At 33.8% G+C, this 19824-nt stretch overlaps 1 protein-coding gene across 2 annotated transcripts in view; it reads right to left on the bottom strand.

Moving 5' to 3' along the window:
• dennd1b (DENN/MADD domain containing 1B) overlaps positions 1-19824 on the bottom strand; it is a 96910-nt gene that overhangs the window by 10167 nt on the left and 66919 nt on the right. For both annotated transcript variants that reach the window (XM_015355631.2, XM_015355632.2), the window contains 7 exons: positions 17131-17256; positions 13621-13722; positions 11261-11351; positions 10767-10807; positions 8795-8863; positions 8438-8494; positions 7434-7520 (listed from right to left, as the gene is read on the bottom strand). In XM_015355631.2, coding sequence (XP_015211117.1) covers positions 7434-7520; positions 8438-8494; positions 8795-8863; positions 10767-10807; positions 11261-11351; positions 13621-13722; positions 17131-17256 — 573 coding nt within the window. The remainder of the gene's footprint in view (positions 1-7433; positions 7521-8437; positions 8495-8794; positions 8864-10766; positions 10808-11260; positions 11352-13620; positions 13723-17130; positions 17257-19824) is intronic.

The raw sequence follows: 19824 nt of genomic DNA, 5'->3' as shown, positions 1-19824 counted from the left end.
ATTGCTTACTGCACAACAAAAAGTCCAAGGCAATGACAAGATTATCTAGAATTTTAAAATTGCTCCATTCCTAATGGGTACATGTTGATTGATTTCATGTTTTTATAATACTAATTCATTCTGGATTGCAAGCCTCATTTTATAAAAACTGGAACCATTAAGATTTCTGAAGTTCAGAAATAAACCTTTTTATGACAGTCGATTAAATAAAATGACTATGGAGACTAATATTACAGCCAATATTTCTGCTCTGCAGTTTAAAGGCAAGAAGTTTATGTTATTTTACATATGGTATTTCTGTATCCTGTTTCCTACTGATCTTGGGTTTTGGCAGTCTGGATTATGATATGCCTGGAAAATGCAAACAAACCACAAGGAAATGAGCCAAGTTTCTACTTCAGCCAAGTCTTTTTAGTTCTTCAAGAATCCCTCAAATAAAGTCATTAGTGGTAAATCAAACAAATGAAGATCCACTACCCTGAAATTCCACTAGCTTAATCTATTTTTTAATGAAAATTTGAGTTTTTTACTTAAAAATGCTACGGACCTGAAACATTTCATATTCATTGCACTATTAAAGATATACCAGGAGATGGCAGTTTTGGTACAGAAGGGCAAACCAGTTTTAGTATTTCACTTACAGTATCTTAATATATCAAAAACACTAAGGACAGATATACTATTATTTGAGTTCCTGTCAATGAAAAAGGAGAAAGTAACTGTCTGACTTGAAATCAGGCGATAAGATTAATAAAAAAAGTACTTAAAATGTTCAAATTTTCATTCAAAATTATTTCTATTTTTCGAAGCTCTATACATCCAAGAATTATTTATTAAATTTAAAGATGTTAAACTACACTATTTGAAACAATATTTCAGATAGCTGCACATTTGTTTATCCTAACAAGTGGTAATTAAGATTTACATTGATTAGCTCAAGTGGATTAATATAAATGTTTCTCTCTGCATCTTTTATGCTTGGACAATTGGCTTACAAAATAGCAGTTTATGTTGGACCACACTTTTTTAATATTGAAATCTTTTTCTGCCATGGATAAAACCTGACAATTTTTGGGTTAAGTACCTCAACCATTTTTGAGTAGAGGTAGTGTAAAAATACGAGAACTACAATGCAGTTAGGTAGAAATATTGACATATGTACTAACACTATTTTCACTGTTTTAACTTTATTGCAGAAAAAAACTGTCAGGAATTAATTGACCAGTATGGAGCAGCAAGAGCAGTTTGTGCTGCATATTGATAAGAATTTAATTTCTATGTGTGGATATAAAACATTATTACAACTTGTGAGATGTAAATCTTTTTTTTTTAATACGTGGGTAAAGCCTCTGTCTTGGTTGACACAGTACCACAAATCTTGTCACGTCTCAATTTTTCCAACTCTGGAACGATACAGTACCTGCCATGTATAAAAGATCAAAATGCATGGTGTTTGACTAGGATAGTGGGACATTTTGGAAAAAAACATAAATTCATTAAATCTCCATAGGTTTCTGCGTTCGGAAACCTAAATATAACCCTCATAAAAGATTCTGACTCTGACTGTATACGACAGCAAGAATCCGGCCACTTGCTGTTAAACATGCACAAGTTACAGTCTCAGCCCTGCTTATTCCTTCCTTTCTACCTGTCTATTGCCCAGAAATGACCGAACAGAGTACGAGTAATATTATTAATAAAAGGTGTGATGAGTAGTTCCAGACTGCTCATTGTCAGTGAAACAAGGAGGCAGCATGCTGGGAGCAATTGAAAACAGCTTGGTGAAACTCTCCAAAGTGAGGGAGTTTCCCATTCTGTGATAAACCATCAGGAAGAATAGCACAGTTACTATGACTTTTTATACTTGTACTTTAACGGCTAAGTCAACTGAGAACAAATTCTCATATATAATGATGACTGGGAGACCAATTTATATAGAAAATGATTTACTGGAGCCCTACGGTATCTACTCCTCCATGGTGTAGCCTGCTCTTATAGGGAGACTGCATGGGTGACTACATTAACACAGTATTGACTCCACTGTCTGGAATACTTGTTTCTACGTTATTCTTTCTTTGCAACAAAAGCAAACTGGTTTTTGAATAAATAAATGATGTTAAACAAGACAATTGTAAAACTAGAGTAGAAACTTTTAATAATAGTACAAATTTATGAAGACAGCTACGATGTTTTCTTTCACTGTCATGTTGCTACACACCCCATTCTAGCTATCACACAAATTGTTCCTTTATGAGATGAAAATGCTGTCCTATTTTATTTTCAATGCTGAGGCAACTATGTAAATATTAAAACATACAAAATAGACCAATAACTACAGATGATAGTATGCCTTTTCAGCCACATATTATTGTTTATACCAGTACTGACATAAGTAAAATGTATTTCAATTATTCCATTTTTATTATCATTCATGAAATATGTTTGGAGGATACATTGGTTTCAGTGCTCCTTAAATACAATAACAAAGGAGGCAAATGTAGTAATTTTGTTAATATGCAAATAACATTATATAAATCGCTAAAAATGATAATGGACAATAACAGTAAAAGTCAGGGAGTTTTCTCAAATTGCAACACTGAGGAACAAAAAACAATTTTAATTAGCAATAAACTTGAATCAGCCTTTTTGGTTCATACTTTCAAAGCAACCAATCTTTATTATACCGAGATTTTGTGCTCATCTTGGCTCAATGCTATCCATCTGTTCTGCTCACTTGTGCGGTATCTTAACTAGAGAACAATTGACTGTGGCAGCTCCCCTTATTCTCACATGTTGCTGCTCCCCATAGATTTGTGAAATCTTGAAAGAACCACAGGTCACAAACATCGCTGTTAATTTTATTAAGAAAATATAGTAACGACCCCCCTTTTGGGGAATAAAATGTTGTTTCTTTTTTAAAATATTTCAGCACTACAGTATATGTCCCAAAAGGGGATTTGAATAGTGCTGGGACATTATTTTATTAGCTTTTCATTAAACCATCACTAAAAAATAATGGCAATACTGCACATTGAATGCTTTCCTGACTATCCCATTTCTAATGGCTTTGGACATTTATATATATATTTTTTTTTACTATTTACTGTACATCCTTTGATTACATTCAGGATATAACCATAAACACAAAAGGTTTTATTCTGTCCAGTTCTACAACACTTTCAGGTACTGTACCACTACATAAAAAATTGTAATATAAAACTAACAATTCAATGTCTATATTTGCTTTTGAAATAAAAATTGTATTATTGGTAGAATTAATAACAACTGATACAACTCTTTCAAGGCTGTTTATTTTACTAGCTGTAAAGGAGAAAGTGGATGTGCACAAAGAATCATTAATAATTGTGTCAGTCGAGCTCACCTAATAGATATGAAGCATTTCCCCAATAAGGACCTCGACACTCTGTGGGGAAGTAACAGTATCCTCTCTGGGACACTGTATATCAGCCCTCTTACCATTATAATCTGTGCCCACTTTGTCCCCAGAGTCCTGTTATAACGCTGTTGAACAGGGATCTATCACATCCACGCAAAAGCAGGGAGGAGCTTGGCTGGTGCTGGAAAACCCTAATTGGAAGACCTTTGCAGCTACACCTTTTTGGCATTTATTTAAGTCTCATCAACAGCACAGGAAATAGCTGGACTAATTAAGAGGGAAACCTTCCAAGGCAGTTTTTTTAGATCAAATCTGAAATTGTAGGGTATTCATTGTTCTACAAAGCGTGGCAAAACAATGTAAGGTCTAGCATTAATAAATGACAGGACAAGCAGAGAGGACAGTGTCTCGGCATCTTCTGCTTCGAAATAAACATTTAGACAAATGTTCTTAAGTAGCCGAAAAAGGGATTGAATTATTACTATTATTATAGGTACAGAATTTAAATTACTGTCAGCGCATTAAATTTGCTAGGTATATCAAATAAACGTGTTAATACATAACTAAATGTGTTACAGTGAAACTAAAAGCTGTGAGTAATAGAACAAAAAAAAATATTTCCACAGTATGTAAGCAGTGTTTGTACATAAAAACATCATAACTTGAGGCTATTCTAAATTTTCTTTAAACTCTAATAAAAAAAAAAAATTGAACAGCTAATATGAATTCTAGCAGTGGGCCACCTCATGAAATAAAATACCACAACTACACTCCTGTTGAATTTTTGCAGGTGGGTCAGGTATTTAATTTTGAATCAATTAAATGTGATTCATGTAGTTGCAACAACTACATTTAACTGGATATTTCTGCAACTTTTAGTTAGCTTAGCAATGATAAAAATAAAATAAAAAATGATAGTTATATGGAAAGAAAATTTGTTTTTATCCAAATTTCTAAATTCCAATTTTTTCCCATTTTAGCAGAGGTACTGTAAACAGTTTTGGGCTATTTTGTTTAATTAAATATCTTGGAATTCTAGTGAACATATATAAAAATCCTTTGTTTTGAATAATTTTCACTTTTTAACAAAAACATACTGACATTTAACAAAAGTAAACTGACAAACACTGAGATTTAAATCATTTCATGAAGTATTTATATGTGCTCAAGCCAGGTAGTTATAGAGACAGATACAAGGAAATCTCAGTCTGATAACCATGCCACAAACAGGAGGTTTGAACCGAAGGGCATTCAAAAGGAGCACATATTTTTCTAAATGGAAATTTTAGCATCTTCCAGGACTCCTCCAACACACTGCACTTGTGCTCATACAACAAAGTGGCACCCCAGGTTCACAAGAATCTCAAGGGCAATAATCCATAAGACCATAATTCATGCACATTACAGATACACACAGCCTCAACTGTGTTGTGAAGAGAAGTGTGGATCTGAAATGCAACAATCAGGTGTAAATGCAGTGGCACGTTCGCAAGTCTCCATAACATCCACTGGACATTACCCACAGCATGGGCAATGGGAAACATGCAAACCAGTCATAGGGCTTGCAAGGTCAGTCATCAAATACAATGGAGAGTGCACATTCTAATTCTCCTTTCCTTTGAAACATTGTCCCTTTCTACCCTCATGTCCATGTTTTCAAAGTTCTCAGACTATGATCATGCAGGGGTGTTCCTCTGTCAGCATTATAAATTGTAAGTAAACAACAATAAGGATCAAAGTCAAGTGTTCAGTAAGACTGGGATCAGGGGAATGCTATAAAGCTAATCTGCAAGGGCAATGTAACAAATCCATTCTGATTCATAAAGACTCTTACAGAGGCATATTCATACTCCAGGCTATTCATGCTCATAGTTTAATCTTCCCCAAAACAGCAGATTTGGTCGGGTCAAAGGTGTTCCAACACACACTGCCCAACCAGAGAAAAGAAAATGGAAAGAGAACCAGCCCTTCTGGTCTGTGCTCTCTTAGATCCCAGAATAAAGATCTTTCAAAGCTTTGTATAATAAGGAGCAGGGGCACTTATGGAGAAAAAAATGTCAAGCTGTCAGCTAAAACCTCTAAAAATAAATATTGCTTTAATTGTAATACATTTTTTTTACACAAATCTAGCAGTTTCATGGTATTGTTTAACCTATTGCAAAACTTCAAAGCAGATGCCTTTCTGATAGGAGTTTGAAGATATTCACTACAGTATGTGAGCAATTCTTAAGAAAAAAAATGAGCTGTAAAATCGCCCTTTTCACTGCTTCTGTACATCATTAGCTTTTGGCCGGGTACTTTAGGTATTCTGCATGTCACTTATGTGCAATTTTGCATTTTGACAATATAGCTATTTACACAATGTCCATCCAGGCAATGAGGTCCCAATGATGAAAATCTGACCACTGAGTACTAAATCAATGTCAGCATCCTTTAGGTCCTCAGAATTCACCTTGGAGTGAAAAATCAATGCTAACAGCTCAGGTTCCCAAGGCTTTCACAGATATCGATGTTCTGGGAGCTGAGAGCCTGAATCATTTATGGAAATCAGTGAGCGCATAAGTTCTTGGTGAGCAATCACAGTGTTCTGCTTCCCGGCTCTGCAAGGAGTGTGACAACTAAGGTGCCGTTGGAAAGGACATGCTGCTTTGAGCAGCACTAAGAGATAGGCCCATTACTGACGGAGCGTGCTTCGTGGACAAATCCCTAATCTCCAGCCTCTCTTGCTTGAAAGTCAATGTAGGTTTAAATCTTTGCTTCAGACTATTTTAATGAGGAAAACAAGATGCTGACTCCATCGCTTTATCAGTCATGTTATAAATGATATGAATATATACATTCTTTTCCACAGATGTTTACATTAACTATATGAATCTACATTCTTGTTTTCCTGTAAACGGAGAAAGTAAACAGCTTTTTTTAAAATCCTTCACCTTCAGGAAGACAATGGAATAAGCAGATCTGTCTCAATATATGAAACATAATGCAAATTTGTGAATCAGACATTCTCCATCAAATGTGGATTTTTTCTTTCTTGAATAAAAATATAACACTGCATGTAGTTTTTTTTCCTAATAGTAAATGTAAGGTTCTAATTTCATTGCAGTGCATTTTCAATAAATAAGAAACAAGTTAAAGTATTGTACATGTATCTAATGACTGCGGTATAGTTAATCTCCATGCACCACCATCATCATCATCTTAAATATGGATCTACCAAAGTCTCAAATACAAGCTAACCAACATTGCCGAAAAGACGTTGCCTGAATTTAATTAAAATGCGACAGGCAGTCATTCCTTCTATAAAAAAATGCACTTCCAATAAAAATATTTTGTAATGTTCAGTATATACTTAAAAGGAAAATAAGTTCAAGATTCTTCTCTTCAATTATTTTAAAGTCATTGTCATCATCTTCACAAAATCAGTAAGCAAAAGAATCACTGATTCATGTGTTATTTTTTTTCTGTCCCAAGTCAAACTATCTATGTAGTGCTTCTTGGTCCCCCAGTCAGGACCAACACCTCAAAAGAACAGTTCCTCAAACTAATGGTGTCCTGGATGTTGGTGTCTCATTATAGAATGCCATGCTGTTCCACAGAAGAGACTTCAAACAATCAAGCTCTTTTCAGGAGAGTCTTAGAATGTGTTTAGGAAGAGCTGAAGGAATCAATCCCCACAGGGAAAGAGGAGAATGAAAACCCTGAGTTTCTTAACACTGGTAAACAATAAAACAGGTATTGTGTTTGTATGTGTATGGAATTTTGTGATCTCTACATTCATGTGGGCTTTTGCCCGGTGTTTTTGTTTCCTCCTAACCTCCAAAGATGTACAGGTTAGGCCCGATAAGGCACTCAAAACTGCCTACTTTCAACAGGCCATTCAAGTGTCTTTCGTACTTGGGAATTCTGTTCCCAGTACAACCAGTAAAGAGACAAAAAAAAACAATCAAGTGAGCATAAGGGGCCAAATTCCTTTTCAATTATGGCTCTTCTGCTCTATAGTATAATTAATTTCTTTGTGTCTTTTTTTACTTACCTTTCGCTTCCTGACTCTTTTTGGTGATAGACTTTTAGTACTAGTTGGAGACCCTGAACAAGGAGCTAGATCTCCTTCATCAGCCTCCTGCAAAGAAAACATTGTAAAATTTTCAGCAATTCACAACTTCTTGTCACTGGAATTGACAGTTTTAAAAGCTTTCAAGGCTCAAATTGAAGTTTCTGTATAGTATGGAGTAATTAAGTTACCCAGGTTGCACTTGCATATTGAATTACTATGGGCTATTTTTGATATACTGTATATAAACACTGTATACATTCTTTGTATTCTCATTTCATGCAATGCGTACACCACTTTTACAGGATTAACAAGGGAGAAATTAATAAATGAAAACAGACATCTACAACTAATATACCACTATTAGTAGTGAAAGCCTGCTCTTATGTGCACCATATCCAAGTTCTCAGCTTGACAGGACAAGTTCGGATTGCACCATCAAAGCAATCACTCTCATGCAAACATACATCTCGTTACAATAACTTTGAAGAAATCAGTGGCTCATTGATAAAATATGCAAACAATAAAGGGCCCTTTCACTGCCTGTATGACATGACAGGCTATAGCTAGAGGGTTCGTTTTTAAAAATGTATTATACTGAACAAAGCACTAAGTAGATTTCAAAACCGATTAAAACACTGATCGTATGAGATTCTGGAGAATCACATACTCCATGTAGAAGTACACGCATATGGCAGGGAGCATCACAGAATTTCAATAGCTTTCGGGCTGATCTCAGAATCAAGGATTTTAGTGTGTGAGCAATTTGAGATAGATTTGGTTTAACCTACTGTATACATATGTCTGTGGGAACAACAGTCAGATCATATGAGGTCATCGAAACCCCAAGTGGTCAGGCTCTATAAGCCAAAGAGTTGCTACAGAGGTAAGGCTGAGGTGTAGGGAAGGATATACAAGGGGAAAAGGCTGTCTAGCCCTTTCTCCTGTAATTCTGTTACAAACTTCAAGTTATTTCAGTGGTTTACCTTTTGTTTTAACATGCTCTTCACCTCCTTTATTCCTTGCTTGGCATTTCTTTTGGCCTATGGAATTGAATGAGTAGATCACAATTAAATTGCAAATACTGAACTGTCAAAAAGATTGAGCATTCATAATGTTTCCAATAAAATAGTTTCCAGCGATCAATACTCCCTGCATCATTTTGCCTAAGCAAGGAAGGATACAATTAATATTACCAGCATATAACCTACAGTAAACATACTTTAAACATATACAGAATGAAACAAAGCTTCATTAAAAAATCTGCAACAAAATAATTACTCAATATTTTGGTATAAAATGGTATAATTTGGTATAAAACAAAAATAGACAAAAAAACTTACAAATTTATAGGCAGTTTTCATTGCTGGACTTGCTTTGTTTACTGCAGTGTTAATAAAAGCACCACCTTTCTATGAAGAAAAGAATAAATGTACATCAAATGCAATATTTATATGGCTTTTTCACAACAAAACTTGGAAAGTGCAGGCTTATTTATTATAAGAAATGACATTAATTGGACATATAATAATATTATATATTCATATAAAAATGCTTTACAAATAGTACACTACCAGCTATTAACACCTTGTATCTTCATGTTACAGGTCAGGTTTAGTTACTGGGGGTAAAAAAGACAGCTATGAGAAAAGAATCAACTGCTTTTCAGTAAGCACTAATAATATTAGCCTATTTTACTAATATGTCTTCAGATAATTGATACCAATAAAACACAAAGATAATATAAGGGTATTTCTGGACAAAACAGAACCATCAATGATAAATTAAAAGATATTGATTCCCCTTCTCCAGACATACAAATAAGAAAAGGAAGCACACTGCTAAAAACCATATTGCGGAGGTCTGGTGAAAAGAAATATAAAATATTTGAGATTTTGTGTAGTTTTTTAGTCTAATTTTTTGTTCCCATAAATATACAGTAGGTGAAAAGTGAGGTGAAATTTTTCAGAATTAGCAGAAAAAATATAAACAAAAATGAAAACTTTAGATAAAAGATCATGAGGATATTTCTCTTTCTCTGCGAACTAAATTGCATCACAACAAGCAATACAGTATGTATTTCTCTCTAATTCTATTTTCTATCCTCTATTTAGGATATGTAATTACTGTATATGAAAGACCTGCACTACATTTACAGTACATGTAGTGTATAACTTCAGTGTAATAGGAGTGGTCTATCAGAATATATTTAAAGCAAGTTGAGAAATTCACAGAATGTAAAGAATTAGATAAGCGTAGTTATATGATCTACTGCACTGTAGTCAGAATTTATAGTTTATAAGTCTGTTAATATATACACACAATACTTTTGTTTCTGGGATAATCCGAGTGCCTGCTAGGTGTCAGATCTGCAATGGCTCATCACCTTCAAGGTTTCCATTGACATGTTCTCCAAACCAGAATGCTAAACACCTCTTGCTGAATTCTGGCTAACCATGCTCATCCCATGACACAAGTCCACTCTGTCAAAGGTAAATGATTCAGAACTGCAGAGCATTTTGCACTTAATGTCTTGATGCCAAACAGTTTAAAAAAAGGAAGAAGGCCATTTGCACTCAACAGATTTGAACTTTAATATACGTATGTGTTCTGATCCCTCTCAAGTTTAACGAAAGACTACGAGCTGGTGGATACTGAGCAATGATGTGTTTCCTGCCAGAACAATTTAGAATCCTGGAAGACCAGCTGCCACATCAAATCATTGCTGTCTGGAAACCTATAACTGCGTTAACACTTTTTTAGAATGTGCTTCTATTGTTTTTATACAACTATTTGTATTTGTTCTCCTATGATGCAAGTGTGAAATAATATGATGGATTAATTACTTTTGCAATACTATAAAGACAGGTGAACACCAATAGATTCTTTAACAAAGTGTAACACACATTTACTTCACCAAACACTCCAATACAGGGGGCATTTCAATACAAAAATGCTCTACTCACCAAAGAGGAATGTGATCTTTTTTAAATGAACTAGTAAACCACTTCATTTTAGTTAGGATATGGTTATTCAAGGAGAATTGTGCTGGGACTATTTCACTGGGGACTGATAAGATACTACCTGCATCACACATATACTCTTGCGTATGTAGATGAGGAATGTAATATGATTGTGGAACCCACAACATTCTTGACTTGTTTAACAAAACTGTACATAAAGATTAGTGAAAAGCAGGAATATCTGAAACCAAAAATGTAAAAAAGTAAAAACCCTTTCATGTTTACTCTGTTGCTTTTTTTAAAAAAAGTTATAAATCAGGTAATAACTGTTTTTATCTCAAGTTGTCCTTACCTTAACTGTTTGCATCCATTGTTGATAAGACCTAGAGTTGCCTAAAATTAGAAGTATATATGTAAGAATGATAATATATTTAAAAACATTTGTATGTTAATATTGATAGTACTCGTTTTGTACCTGTTGCTAATGAATGCATTCTTGTGATTGCTGACACTTTTATTGCAATTTAACCAAAAAGTGATTTATCATTAAAACAGAAGGGAAATTGATGCCTACACATGAAGAGGTAATAAACATAAAGACAATTAAAATGTTTCTTTTGGTGCATTCTTAATGAATAAAATATACTGACAAAGTTCCTGGGTTCCTAAATTTCTGGTTGAAGAGATTTAGGACCACATATTTATCTAAAAAAGACAAATTGTTAAACAATTTGTGAAATGCAGAAAGTAATATTTCAATGAAAATGAAAAAGTGATATTTATAAAAGCATTGCTAGTATGGAGAATAATCCGTGTTACACAAAGAACATAAATAGTGCTACTTACTTCCACAAAAACCACCTTCCGTGATTTCCTCCTCAAAGATATCTGTGAAGCCCCTTCCTGCGTTCAATTTTGCTAGTCTGCCTTCAATGAACTATAGATATAAATCAAAGTGCAGGTCACATTAAAGGTAAACGACAAAATATTTTTTAATCCTACCTGTTCCAGACATCTTCACAACTTAAAAAGAGTGAAGAATCTTAAAATTAAGAACAGCTGGTCGATTAACATTACAGGCCAGCATGTAGCATGTCTAGTGTCGGGAAATTTAATTTCCTCCTTTGTCACACAGAAGGGATAAAACATTCAATAAATCATACTGTGATTACCAGTTTTAATGTTCAGATTTCAAAGAGACAAATAAGCAAAAAATAATCACAGTTGAGAGCAGGAGATGTATTTCATGTTTTGAAATTACTCAACCTAAAAAGGCAACATTTTCAGAAATGTTTTAGAGCCTAAAACATTTTAGAGCCTTAAAGCACAATATTTGTGTATTACACAGGCATGAAATTTTGGTGTTGCATTGTGTTACTTCATCCACACAACAAAACAAACATTCTGGTGGCATGCTAGATTAATATAACATTTCTTGCACTGGATCTAATTCTGGAATCCTTGGTTCTATTCTGGGTGTAAAAATATAATGTAACGTAATTACGTAATACTCCCTCTAATCAGAGCAATCAGATTTAATGTACACAATGTCATGTGCATCCCAATTTATATTAATGATGACCCTAAAATGCTCACCTCACTAGTGCTTCACTTATCTGCATGTCAGCTATCAAATAACATCATAATATCTCCTGTATTATCCCAATAAAACATGATCCACATACATTTTGCATAGAAAAGCAAAGTCAAAAAAAGCAAAAAGACTCCCCCAAGGCTGTTAAAAATCAACAGTAACGATTCTGTGGAGAAATGAAGCAAAGAGTTTTCTTTCTTGGTTTACTAAAAAAACAACAATAAAGGTTCTTTACACACATCTTAGCGCATCACACAACACTGTGATTTTACATATATACCTTTTAAAAAGGATTACAAAATTTTAAAAGATTGTATATCTTTATGGCTTTTGAAAACAATAATAAAAACAGGCAACACGCTTAAAGAGAAGACATATTTCTCAATATTAATATACACTGTGATCTCACACTATTAGTTCAGGGATGGGAAGTGTCATACACAGCAAAAAAAAATAAAAACACAGCAAGCTCTGCCAGCAAGTGATTCTTGTAAGTGTTGTGGAGAAACTGAAATGAATCAAACCTTATTGGAGAAAAAGCATGCACCAGCAACAGCAAAATGGATAAAAATGAAAGAAAGCAGATTTTCAGTGACACATTTTTTGCTTTCTCTTGGCAGGTAGGATTTATCTGGAACAGGCTTATTTCTAAATGGATGTACTGTAGTTCATGGTCAGAGCAATGAACATCACTGGACTTTTTCACTGAGGTTAGGAGAAGATAAAGGCACCCAAAGCTACTGCAGAGCTGAAAATAAGTCTTTGAACTGTTTGTCACTATCTTTTCTAGGAAGGTTATGAATTTCTTTCACGTCAGAAACAAAGGCTTGATTAATTGTTATTCTCATCCTTCTGTGAAAAAAAATTATCTGAGGCTAACCAAGGCACTAAACTTTAACTGTCGATAAAAAATAAATTCATGAAGGCAGGCTTGCCAAGTACTAGTATTAACAGTTTACATTTCTTAATGAAAAGCAATTGCTGATGGTAACATTTTCTGTAGGTACTGGCTTAAGAACAGTACAACATAACAGGGATTCATTTTAATTAATGGTTAAGATAGTTCCTTTTGGCTTTTATGTCATTACCTTCTAATTTACTTTGCCGCTCACTCTAGGAGTATTAGAAACTCTGTATATTATATGGAACATTCAGTTTATCATATTACCTTTTTAACTCATCTGACACAGTAATGAGACTAGGAACTGTCAAGGACATGTCCAGCAAAATTATTTCTAAGCAAAGTATTCGGAAATACAAAATTTCATAAAAAACAACGAAGCTTCTAGTACGGAATAAAACAATCTATAAAACTGTATGCCTCCTTCAACCATATAAAGATTGAAAAGTGTAAAGTATTCCACTAACACACTTTAATGGATTCATTTTTTAGGGTTTCATGCAGATAAAAAAGGAATTAAAAAATAAATGTTTTAGTTGTCCTGCTTCAAAGAGAACAAAAGAGGAGGAGTTTTTTTTCCCCAACATACAAATCACTTTGTTGGCCAAAAAAAAACATGAATTGGTTTTCAAAGGGTTAAACAGTCACACAATCATATAATTCTATTTCTGATCCAAAAAATGTGTATTTTCTACTGCACAAAATCTTTACCTGTTTGAAAAGTTGAAGGTTTACAGCCATTTCCAGGAAACTTCTCATTGCGCTAGACCGGTGATTTACAAAACTTTCTTCACAAAAGGTGACTGGCTCTCCCTAATGAGGAACAAAACAAAAGTGACATATGATAGAGATTTGGCTAATAATGATTCTTGTCATGCAGTACACTGCAGTGTCATTATTCTTTTAAAAACACTTTTTTTTGTTTTGCCACCTGTCTTTGTACTTCAGTTTTTATTGTATTCAAACGTCACATATTCCAGGCAGTTTTGAATCATTCAGTCTTGCTAACTGTAGTACCATCATAGGCATATATGCAAAGACAATGATTTAATGTTGTTCAAAATATAGCCCATTTTTTTAGGAATTTTAAAAATTATTTTTGTCCTGAAAAAGAACACTGTAGAACCAAGGACTCATAGTGGAATTAAAATATTATTTACCAATGAAAATATATCTCCCTAGACAGTGTTATTCCTGTAATCTTCTTATTTAGGAGTAAATCTTTGTCTCACATACACAGGCGATATAACTGGCAATGGTGCCAGTAATGAGCTCTGCAGTCAGAGATCACATTCAGTGCTACTAATGAGCAACAGGAAACAAATTTGCTATCAGAACTCTTGTTACAGAGAAGTATTTTCATTTTTTTTCAACTTTAGAACAAAACTGAGCTTTCAAGCTAAGAATTAATGATACAATAAAGAGATTATACCTGGTCTTTTATGTGTTAAAAGTTACAATGTTAACCGATGACTTTACAGGCAGGTGCAAGAGAGGAGCCATTACTAAAATCTAATTTGGTTTACTGTAAGACAGTACTGTACATACTGTACCATCATACCATAATGAAAAAATAAAAAAGATTCACACAGATTCAATGGTCAAAACATTAAGAAAAAGAAATGCGAGAGCCAGTGAGGATATACATCGTATCTAATAAAATATAATTCGCATTTATATTACTTCAAATAATTATTATTCCTGTGTAATAATATTGGCCTCTGCAGATTTTACTGTATAACTAAAAATTCCGTCAAAACATAAACTGGATTCACTGTGTAGGTATTTATGTCAGCCAAAGAAACTAGTTCAAACACACCTGCCAACACACTGAGCTACATAAAAAACCTACAATAAAGCATGTGCTGTTTTTTATATATATATTAGAGAGTTTTCAAAATAAAACTTTCAAGTGTAGTCCAAGGGGAGCTAGAAAAAATTCTGCAAGCGGGGGATTATGAAAAACCTTCCTTTTTGCAGGTACAGTTTAGAAAGCTGAGGTTCTCGAATTACTAAGCACTAAATGATGGCCTGTGCTAAATCTCCATATATTTTACAAAGATGATCTGGCAACATCAGCAGTTTGTTCATTTTGTACCATATCCCAGCCACTCTTTTTTCACTAATTATTTATAATAAATAATAATTTAGTTTCAGAAACTGAGAGAAAGGGTAAAATTAGACACCACTGGTAGAACGAAGCATACTAAGCTGTATATCCTTTCTAATCACGTAGCTTTGCACTGGAAAATGAATTTTTGATTAAACACTCAATGAAAATGTATTTCTTTTGATATATTGAAGCAGCAGGGTGGCAATACAGTTTCTATTTCTCTCCAGGGGATACCCTGTTTTGTATGTTTGAGGTTTGAGGATTTCAGAAAATACCGAGATTCCACATACAGCTGAGCAAGTCCATGTCAGTATTAGCTTAAGAAGATTTCCAAGTATGAAAGTAAGCAAAGAAATGTGAAAGGTATCATACCAATACCACTTCTCTGTAACATAAGAGCCAAATTTTACATGTATCCTATTTCATACATGAAAAAGTTAAAAAGGACCTTAAAAAGGCTTTAAAGAATGCACTAAATATACATTGTTTTGCAATGTATACCATTATTAAATAATAATACGGAGATCTCTTCTTTAAAAACTAAAAAATGACAATAAATAATTCCTTAATAAAAGATGGATTTAGAGAAAGAAGAATGTGTGTTCAGTAAAGGGAAAAAAAAACATGCATGTTCACAGTATGTTCTATAAAGATATATAAAGGTAAATAACATGAGTGCAAACAATCCAGTACTCTGTGTAAAGTAGTGGTCTTCACAGCCAAGAAGATTTAACGGATGAAAAATAGTGTTCATTTTACTTTTGGAAAAGTGGAATTAAGTCTAACTTGTTCCTCCACAAGGGTTAATGTGCTACAGTGAGAAGCAACACAAGCTGCAATCACTGTCTAAATTCAAATGATTCTTTACAACAAAAAATAAGTTTGGGAATTCAAACAAAGCAATACTAAAACTTTCTATACTTTATATTAATACATTTTTCTTGATTCATTGGTACTATCATCTCACCACTTTCCACTTTCCATTTTTTTCTGCTCAGTTTAGATTGAGGACAAATAAAACATTAAATATTCATCTTAAAAGGTGCTCTGAATGCACTACAAAAAAACAGGATTTCAAAGTCTGCAGTCCAAATTGAATATATCGAGGACAGAAAAAATATAACTTCAGTATCCACACCACCATTCATAAGGCTATTAAAATTGTTCTAAAAAAGAAATGCAGTTTTAGTGAGTTATTGGAAATCTAAATGGTAAGTGTAAGATAATTGTTGCAGTTAAAAGTTAAATAAAGCCATGAAGCTATATATATATTCTTCTATTCATTTTGAAACAATAATTGACACAATAATTTAGAAACAAAGACAGTTAGTGTTTACAGATTATGTAGATGCATAAATTATGGTTTCCGATTCTCCTAGCCTACGCAGTCCAATTATTTTCTAAAGCTGAAACAGAGGCTTTGCCAAATATACTATGTTACACTGAGAATGAACTGTAAAGCAGTTTACTAGAACCTTTCAAAAAGTTAATAAAAATGGAAAACCGAAAAAAAAACAGCATAGTACTGTGTGGCTTGTCAGTTTTCTAATGTTCAAAGGCTTTGGATCACCTGAGTTCACTAGTAGTTTTACCCATTTTCGGAATAACTGTCCATTATTCACTGGCTTTCCAACATTCTGTTTTGAAGACACAATGCACATTGAGTTCATTTTGACTTAATAATGGTTTGTCTCAGGCAGCAATTGCTGCACAAGAAATCAAATCAGCTCATTAGCAGAAAGGTTATCATTGATGGCTGTACTCAAAAAATGATTATTCAATGGATGAATAAAGTGGTGCATTTGTAAAAATATATAAATTTGTCCGTTTACTTCATATGTTGCTAATAAAAAGGTAATAATACTATTAATGCTAATGCTACCAGTAATATTACTAAAAATACTAAATCCCTATTAATGGGACATTACAAAGAAGTGCAATTTTCTCTCTGCAGAGCATGTGTGAATCTCCATTCTGCCCAGTGGGTATTTCACCACTAAAGCATTTACACCTGTGTCTGCACACCGCAATTGCTGTAATCCATTAATTAACTTGGAATTGTAATTTTATTTTTTTTCAGCCGAAGTGGCTGCTAAATGAAATCTTACAGGTTTGTATCTCAAGGCATCTCTGTAGGATCCGAACAGCGCGGCCTGAGTCCTCAGGAAGGCCCTGGCAACTCCGCTGCCTGTTGCTGTGGACTGCTTCTTCAACTTACTTTTGAGTGAGGAGACCTGCGTGACCGAGAGGAAAAGTTAAATTAACACCTCTGAAATTGGTAGAGAGAGACACAAACTCGATCGGGGTGTGAACCGTCACATTTGCAGGTCAGCCAAAAAAGCCTCCCTTCTTCCTGATAGCTTATCTGTTGTGCTGTGGAGAGCACCTGCTGGTCTGTTAATTGAGAAGAAGGCAGGGGGGTGAATGTGAAGCACTAATGCAGAGTGCTTTGTGCACTCTCTCAAGGCCTCTTGACATAAATAAGCTTTAATTATTTTCTCTCTGATTTGTTGGCCATTTTTCGACAGGTTTGCTGCAGGAGCAGAGCATGTGCCAACTTGCTGTGGGTTGATAAAAGATGTACCCTGTAGATCCATGAGGGACCCATTTCTTAAGAGACACTCAAGTCCTCCTTATCACCTTTTTCTAGTATTCATCACAGGAGTAGCATCAGGCTCTTTGCGTTTTCAGGAAAAAAAAAACAAGGCACTAATGTTTTCTTGCGTAATGTTCCTAAAATAATTAAAAATAAAAATCAACTAAGCCTAAAAAATTAATTACCTGTGAAATTTATTAGGTCAAAGACTCTGTAGTCAGTTCAGTGCGTCTTCTAAAAATCTACAGTGAACATGTTTATAGTACCATTTTCCACACGTATATTTAGTAGGTTTCAAGCTATATATACAGTATAACATACATGGTGCAACAAACAACAGACACTGACATTTTAAGATCAAATGATATTATTCAGCCTGATGAATTATCATTGTTTTGTTTTTGCTATTTAAATATAAATGTTATGTCATTATTAATATGAACCATGTTATGTATGGCACAATAAACAATCAAAATATGGAGTAGCAGTGAACTGATGCAGGGAACCTACTGTATCTATGCTAGGCAGCCTTACAGAAATTAAAGTCTATTAAATGCAGCCATTTGTTTTCTATGCTGTTCACTAATTTCTCAAAAGCATAAAAATCAAGCAATGTTAAAATAACACATGGAACACATCTACTGTACATTAGATCAGACTGATTTAAGAATATGCAAAATAATTACTAATTCATACAATTCAAGTATTAATTTTTGAGCAAACACCAAAGGATAAAAATAAATATTCTAGATTTATTACATTCTACCTTTCCTGAAAAACAAATTAATGATAAGCTCCTTTAACCATTGTTTTTACTGTTAAAATCATCAGCATATATTGTTTTTATATTTTTTATAGGATAAACTTCTAAATTGCACTTTTTAATAATCACTGCCAATTGTATTACAGACAAATTTAGATTAATACCTCTATTTTGATGGTGGCATATACAATTTGTCTTGTATGCAATAATGGAAATTGAACTGTCAAACTAATTAACTATTATATTTCTGATAATGCTAACGAGAACTGAACGAAGCATCACAGAGAAGCTTAGCTCTACAGGTGATAAACCTATTTGGCAGTGACATTTTTTAGTGTAAAGTCACAGTAGCTATGATCTGATCAAAGAGAGAGACCCCCATTGGGTCCAATTATAACTATAGTATTGTAGAAAAATCATTGAGTTATGATATTTATAATCTATGCAGAAAGGCCTTTCCAGTATAGGTCTTTTCCTCAGAGCTGTGATCTTTTCAATTTACATCAAGGGAAGATAGCTCTAGATAAAAGTCTGGAGTCCAATTCGTTTAGCCCACAGAGGGCATACACTGTGGCTCATTAAAGTCTGTTCCATTAACTCCAGCACAAGGCTTGAAGTGCGTAATGTAAAGTGTGTGGGTCAAAGGTTACACAGAAAACAGATCTCCATTTAACTTACCAGCTGGAGATGATAATTAACAGGTGCATTGCTGTTTTTATACAGGACAATACATGACAGATCTACTGTATGGTGAATACAGTATAGAATATTCCTTAACTCACTCTAGAAATCCATTTCAGAACTTTTAAATCTTTAATGTGCTTTTATATTAGATTTCTTCTTTTTTTAAGAAAACAGCTACATAATTACACAGCATGACAATTCATGTACAAGGTTTTGAATCAGCATTGTAACTACAGTTGGACTAAACACACAAACGTCTGACATCACCACATAAAATTAAATCCATGGTTAGTTTTCCCACTTCTAATTTTATAAAACTTGAACCTATGCACACCAAAAAAAATACACTACAAAATCCTACTACAAAAAGCTTTGTGGATTTACTTAAGATGCATATCAATTACATGTTAACATTTTGCATTTATGCAAAATGAAGAAGATTCTAATTTTTTTACAAATATGATTGGAATTTTGTGTACACTATGAAATTTAAACTCCTTCTATCAATATACTTGGCTTTTAGAAATGGTATAATACTGCTAAGACACTACTCCAAAAACCATGACACTTACATCTTATCAAGATATGTTTCTTGGAATTTCTTTTTTAGATTCTGTGGAAAGGAGACCATTGGGAGACAATTAAAGAACTACAAAGGGGAAAAGTTTGCTTAAAAACCTTCAGTATTCTTTTGATGTACAGTACTGTATTCTGAAGTGCACATATACATGTATACAATCTTATTCATGCACAAGATTG

This window comes from Lepisosteus oculatus, chromosome 9 (genome assembly GCF_040954835.1).
Source record: "Lepisosteus oculatus isolate fLepOcu1 chromosome 9, fLepOcu1.hap2, whole genome shotgun sequence".
NCBI classification, from domain to species: Eukaryota; Metazoa; Chordata; class Actinopteri; order Semionotiformes; family Lepisosteidae; genus Lepisosteus; species Lepisosteus oculatus.
Note: the sequence above shows the minus strand (reverse complement) of the source record. Positions and strands in the feature narration are given on the sequence as shown.